Source organism: Capsicum annuum, unplaced genomic scaffold (genome assembly GCF_002878395.1).
Source record: "Capsicum annuum cultivar UCD-10X-F1 unplaced genomic scaffold, UCD10Xv1.1 ctg3182, whole genome shotgun sequence".
Classification (NCBI taxonomy): domain Eukaryota; kingdom Viridiplantae; phylum Streptophyta; class Magnoliopsida; order Solanales; family Solanaceae; genus Capsicum; species Capsicum annuum.
This window is the reverse complement of record NW_025838484.1, coordinates 362,995-369,948: the sequence shown is the minus strand read 5'-3', so window position 1 is coordinate 369,948 and position 6,954 is coordinate 362,995. Positions and strand designations below refer to the sequence as shown.

At 37.8% G+C, this 6,954-nt stretch overlaps 1 protein-coding gene across 1 annotated transcript; it reads right to left on the bottom strand.

The window, feature by feature from the left end:
- Positions 1-425: 425 nt before the first annotated feature.
- Positions 426-2,936, bottom strand: LOC124891178 (myb-like protein V). Its single transcript, XM_047402985.1, has 2 exons — positions 2,764-2,936; positions 426-933 (listed from the first exon to the last, which is right to left on the bottom strand). The coding sequence occupies exons 1-2, from the start codon at positions 2,934-2,936 to the stop codon at positions 426-428; spliced, it is 681 nt and encodes a 226-aa protein (XP_047258941.1).
- Between the last annotated feature and the right edge of the window lie 4,018 nt (positions 2,937-6,954).

The following is a 6,954-nucleotide window of genomic DNA, read 5'->3' as shown; positions in this document are numbered from 1 at the left end:
CAAAATTTTGCCTCCTAAGCCAATGAGGAATTACAAATTCTCTCATTTGGATTTGTCACCCAAGCCGGTTCTCCATCAGCTATGATGTTGGCCAACCAAGGATGTTGCTTGTCCTTATTTTTTATTCGAGCATAAAATAATGGTGTGGTGGCTGAGGGATAAAGTCGGGCCATGGAAGAATCTTTTGATGGTCCTGACCAAAATATCAATCATTATGCCCCTCAGCCGAACTCTATCAAAAAGAGGCTGATCCACTACTTTCTCACCTATTTTGCATATGTTCCCCAACATAGCTTGGTAGTTCACAGAAAACTCTCGAACTAGTGCAGGGAAAAATGAACCTCTCCCTTCTGTAGTCCATCCTAAGTCGTATTTCTTGAATTTTTTCTCCACTTCACGGTATCTGCTAAACCCTTTTCTGATGATCATCTTTTCTTCTTGGATTGGCCTCTTCGCATTCCTTCTATCAGTTTTTTGTAGCCCGTAATGTAGATTTCCTTAGCTCTAGGGATTCGCCATCTAGCATTGTTCCTCACTTCCGAGTTCTTACACTTGATAAGAGTCCTCTGAGGTGGAAAATCTTCATTATTTTGTTGCTTAGTGGATGGGGACCCAGAAGTTGTTCCCTCGGAATCAGATTCTTCAAACTCTTCTTGATCCCCTTCATCAGAGTCAGTATGTTCAGACTCATGCTTTTCAAAATCACTTTTTTCAGAACCCTCTTGCTCAAAAGTTATGGTCAACTCAGTATGATTAGTGTCCTCCACCTCAATTAGTGGAGTTTTCTTTTGACTTTGCTTCTTTTGCTTCTTGAGAAAGGGTTCCTCATCCTCACATTCAGATTCCTCATCGATGAGCTTACGACGTAAATCTTCTTTGGCTACTTTCTTTGGTTCTGTGGGACTCTTTCTTTTTGGGGCTATTTTAAAGTACCTAGAGATATTAAAAGAGAATTAGTAAACCTAAAAGATCATAACCACAGGTACATTAATTATTTAAGCTCATTTATTTTTCAGGCCCCAGGTGTGATGACAATTCATGACAAGCTATCATGACCGTGGTAGATTATCACGGTTGTCATCAACCTTAGACAGAACCTAAAATTTTTTTACACTTTCTGACGACATTCATGATAAGCCATTACAATTATGATAGCCCGTCGCAATTTTTGTCAGCTATATCCAGAACTAACTTTGGTTTTGTTATCTTTTGACAACATTCCTGATAAGCTATCATGATGGTGATAGCCTATCATGGATGTCATCACACTTATCAGAACCGACTTTTGACTAAAACTAAATTTTTGGTCCCTATTCTTGCTTACGATTTACTTGAATTCAAATTGGGAGCTATCTTTTCAACCCTTGGGCTTGTACGGCAAACCCTAGGTGCGTTTTTAGCCACTTTCCAAGTTGAAATTGGTTCAACCATCTTGGAGACATTCGGTAATCTTTCATTCATCATACTTTATAAGAAAAGAGAAGAGTTAGATTAGAGTATACCTTATGGAGCTATTAAACTAAATAGACATTCTGTTTATTATTTTCTTGGTATGTTTTTGCAAAGGATGGGAAATATTTTAACTAAGGAAAGAAATACTAAAGAAAAAGAATTTAAAATCTGTGGAAATTTGAAAAGGTTCACGACTGGTACGGGTCAGATCTGCTTAAATTTATGCCCAGTTTATGGATGTTAAGGCTCTGGGCTGATGATAATTCGTGATGACTTTTCACGATTGTGAAAGCCTATCATGAACGTCGTCACCCTTAGGAAGAGAATTCCCCATGCCTGGTCTAGTTAACGACATTCATGATAGCTTGTCATAATTATGATGTCTTATCACTAATGTCGTCATGACCTTCCAGTTGACCTGTCCACTTTTCCACCTTCTCTATTCTAAATCCTAGTTGTAAAAATTAAAAACACTTATTGAAACATAAAAAAAAAATTAGGCTGCCTCCCAATAGTGGCTGATTTTCTGTCGTGGCACGACTTGCTTATCTTGACTACTCAGACTTTGCAAAGACAACCTAGTGATTCCCCTTTTCCATCATCATAGAAGACATCAATGATCGGGAAGACATTAATATGATTTTTTGTTATGACATAGGTTGACGCATTTTGAATTTTGCCTCTTTCTTACGGAGCCTAAATTTAAGCTCATTCAAATCCATGTCGACTATTACTCTTCCTGTGGCTAAGAATGGCCTACCTAAAATAATGGGTACCTCAAAGTCCACATTACAATCCAATACCATAAAATCAACAGGAAGAATAAAGTCTACTACTTTTACCAACTCATCATGCAAAATTCCAACAGGCCTCTTTATCGACCTATCTGCCATCACCAGTTGCATATTAGTAGGCATCGAAGCTTCTAAACTATGCTTCTTGTATATAGCCGGGGGCATTAGATTCATGCTGACACCCAAATCGCATAATACCCTTGCAATATCTAGAGACCTAACTTTGCACGAAATAGTGAACGTTTCAGGGTTAGCCTTCTTTTACACTAAAAATAATGTGGAAATTGTGCTGCAATGGTTGAGATTTTCCACTTGCTCACTGTTGACCTTTCTATTATTTTTGATTAGGTATTTCATGAATTTTGCATAACCTGGCATTTGCTCAAGTGCCTCAACCAAAGGCACATTAATTGTAAATTGCTTGAGTATTGCCGTGAACTTGCCGAATTTTTCATCATCGACCTTTTTCTTCAATCAATGAGGAAAGAAAGGTGATGGTCTATGGATATCCTTTAACACCATTTCCTCTTCCTTCTCATTTTCCTTCTTTGAATCATTAGCAGAACTATTTATTTTCTCAGACTCCACTGGATTACTTTCTTCGGGTTCATCAAAAATTACCTCATCTACTACAAATTTTCCCATAGAAAGGCCACGTAACCTCTTACCACTATGAGTATTAATCGCCATACATGATCTATTATTCTACGGATTTTGAACCGTATCACTAGGTAAAGTACCACTTTTTCTCTAGTTCAGTATAGCAGAAAGTTGACTCACCTGCTACTACAACTGTTTAATAGAAGTAGAGTGTGAGCTAGCCAACTGACTGAGGGTAGAGAATTCACTCTTCATAGTAGTTACCCCTGAGTTGGTAGCTTCCACTCTTTTCAACAACTTTTCCATCTTATCCTCCATGGAAATTTTGCCCGAGCCAATTGTTGCAGCGTCACAACTTCCAGGAGGAACATACAAACCACTACTGTCATTATTACTTCTCTAATGTCCCTGCTCCCTATCCTTGAAATCAGACTTGTCATAAAAGTTCTGACCTTGGTTCCCTTGGCTATTGCCTCAAAAACCACCCTAATTACTCACATAGTTTGCTTCCATATAAGCACTCATAGCAATAGTTCCCTGAGATTCCACAGCCTTAACTATTTTGGTCTTTCCTAACATCAAGCACTTGGTCAGCAATTCCATCTATGTCTTTAAGCAGGTCGTGTCCTGGTGTAATGCCCCGATCATTTCTTAAGCCTATATCCATATTTTGAGTAGATATATATGACTTCCAAAGTGATTGATGTTTAATCAATGTTGTATTTTTCTAATTTCTACTTTTTTTCATGTATAGCATGGAATAAGATTTCCATTGATACAAATTTCATTGAAATCCAACTTCAGACGAGGGAGTTATAGCCATTTTACTCAGTGATATCGGATCACCCAGGTCTGACGATCGACCTGGCAGACCATCAGGTCCCTGGTAGACCATCAAGTTCCCCATGAAGCTAAGGCGGTGACTCCCTTTTCAGTCCATCACCCTTGGACCGTCAAAAAGTTGACGGACCGTAAAGGGATCCGTCAGGTCGAGACAGAATGTTTCATTTCTGGCCCTCGAGTGACGGACGACTTAGTGGATCGTCAGTTCCCTGATGGACAGTCACTACGACTATCATGTTGAGGTAGACCGTTCTAATTTTGGCACTCGAGTGACAGACGATCTAGTGGACCATCAGGAGTCTTGAAGAACAATCAGATCAATCGTCACAGGCCCCGATCAGTGAATTTCATCTTTTTCAAAAGGGAATTTGGGTTATTTCCGCCCCATATGGTCTTATATATATATATATATATATTCTAGTAGAGAATAGCCATTCATTTTTTCTCCTTTCCTCTTCCAAGAATATCTAGAAATTAGGGTTTCTTTTAAAACCCAAAAATTCAACCCTCTTCCAAGAAAATTGAAGAATCTTCCATAGAGATTCAAAGTGATCAAAGAATTAAACTTTCCTAATTAAAGGCATCAAGAAATTTAGCTCAAGAACGCTATAAAGAAGTTTATATCAAGTTTCAACGTCTTCAAAAAAAATAATAATCCAAGGTATGTGGGGCTTGAACAAGAACACTCCATTTGTTCTTGTACCTAAAGATTTACTTTTTATTACTGATTTACATGATTTTGCAAGTGGGTTTACACCCAAATTTCATTATTTATGATTTACGATATTTTAGTTGAATATGTTTGATATTTATAATTATTTCAGCATTATGTTTCTTAAATTGAGAATTTATTTCATGAGTTATATATATAGTCATTTTGTATTGATGATTTCTAAGCGATTTAAGACAAGTGTCATGAGTTATGACTTTCCATGAGAAATTTGAATATTGAATATATATCAATATTTGAGATTGAAAGTCAAGAATGAGTCCTATGAATTTTCCTTGAAGCTTGTGGTATTTGAAAATGATTCAAAAAGCAAGTGTACTTGATGTTGAGAAAGATTATTTTGATTTTGAGTCAAGTTAAGAATCCATAGTTGTTCATGATTTACAGATGAGATATATTTATGTTTTGGTCTCTATGATAGCACCGAGCGGCCACCATATTTAGCACCAAGCGAGAAATGTGGTATTTCCCCAAAACTACGTGCCACCATAGGATTGATGCTGATAATTGTGGTCTAGAGGCCCAGTATGGGATTATGATAATGATATTGAGGTTGTACTCCCTTGCAAGAGTACAACACCCCGCTAATGTGGGGTTCTCTCCTTAGAAGGGCAAAATTTTGGACTCTATGCAGCTCATACGGTGTAGTTATGTCGGTTATAAGAAATTCCCACGTCCATAATAATCTAAGTATCATGAGTTACAGAGTCACTCTAAGTCATGAGTCAAAGAGTTTGAGTTAAGTTAAATGATTTATGCAATTTATGAAGCATATGTTATTACTGATAACTTTTGGAAATGATGTTTTAGATAATTCTAGCGAAGAGAGTTATTATTCTCAGCATGCATGATTTTCTTATACATTTATGATATTATTTAAAATGTTACATCCACCCCCACAAACTCAGTACATTCCTAAGTACTGACTCCCATACTCTTTTGTGCTTTACACTTCCTCATGATATATGTTCAGGTGCTAAGTTTCAGCAGCGACAATAATCTTTGAGTACCTTAATCTATATTTCTGTGGTTGGTGAGTCCTCATTGTTCGAGGACCTATGTTTCTGATTTTGTCTTATTAATAGATGGTTGTTTACTTTCAATTCAGTACGAATCAGCTGGGCATCTATCCTAATGGGTCCTCAGTCCTATGTAATAGAGGCTTTGTCAGACTAGTGTACCAGTATATACAGAAATTTCAGGATTTTATTTATATAGGATAGTATTACTTCGTATTTTAGTATGTTCATGACATGGTTATTCCTATTTATCTTAGCATGATTTGCGTTATAATGAGTTCTAAAAGTGATAACAGGCTTAGAAGGTTAGCTTGAGGCCATGTGTGGCCTTGAGCACTTTGTGACATCTTGGGATAGGTTTTGGGGCGTTACAATCTTGGTATCAAAGCCTACGGTTTGAAGAGTCCTAGGGAGTCTAACAAGCCACATTATGTAGAGTCTTGATCATCGGTGTGTAGTGTGCTACATCTATGAGCAAGAGGCTATGAGGTGTATTAGGAAAAGTTGTTTCTTTCTTTCAAGAGTCTATCGTGCCTATGACTGTTTCTCTATACTTTTAATTTGTGCTCTCTTTTGAAAGAAAATATCTCCTCATTGAACTCGCAGAAATAATGAATAACCTCAACCCGTTGATCTTTTATGTGAGATAGTGTCCTATGACAAACTCTGGGCAACTTTCTTAGCGCTAGCCCAGGTGGTCACCGCCAGCACCCAAGCAAACACCCAGGCTACTATTCCAACTCTGCAATGAAAAAATTCTGCTATAGCCCGGGTTCGTAACTTTATGTAAATGAATCCACCTGAGTTCTATCGATCAAAAGTAGGTGAGGACCTGTAAATGTATTTAGATAAAGTAAGAAAGATCACTCATATTATGCTCGTGACTGAGGAGGAGAGTGTTGTATTAGCTACCCATCTAATGAAAGATGTAGGTTATGATTGGGTGTAGATCTGGAGGAAAACTAGAGGAGAGAATGATGCTCCTGTGACTTGGTAATTATTCTAAGATGCCTTCTTAGATAGATTCTTTCCCCCGGAGCTGTGGGAAGAAAAATTAGAAGAATTTATGAACTTGAGACAAAGCCCCATGATAGTTAAAGAGTATTGTCATAAGTTTAACAAGTTATCTAAGTATGCTCTCGGTATGATGGCTAATTCTAGAATTAGTATGAGTAAGTTCTTGGCTGGTGTATCTGGCTATGTTGCTAAAGAGTTTAGATCTGCTATGCTTAATAGGGACATGGACCTTTTAAGACTAATGGTTCATGCCCAATAGATTAAAGCAGACAAAGTGAAGGAGAGAGTGAGAGTGAGAGGGAATAAAAGTATTAGATTAGAGCAGCAGAGGTATAGTCAGGCTAGATTTTCTGGAGGGATCAACCCTCAGTTCCAGAGCCGTTATCTTGTGCCAGCGCCTTCATCAGCCAGTACTCCTGCATTCAGAATTAGGCCGGAGCAGGGTAATAGGCCTACTATGTCTAGGTCCCAGGACAGTGTAAGTAACAGACGTCATCCT

What these genes read in the sequence shown, in the direction of transcription:
- LOC124891178 (XM_047402985.1), bottom strand. Translation starts at nt 2,936, where the DNA reads ATGGCGATTAATACTCATAGTGGTAAGAGGTTACGTGGCCTTTCTATG. An exon ending in GAGAAGGAAGAGGAAATGGT is followed by an intron (nt 934 to 2,763) that starts GTTAAAGGATAT and finishes TAATATCTCTAG; the next exon opens with GTACTTTAAAATAGCCCCAA.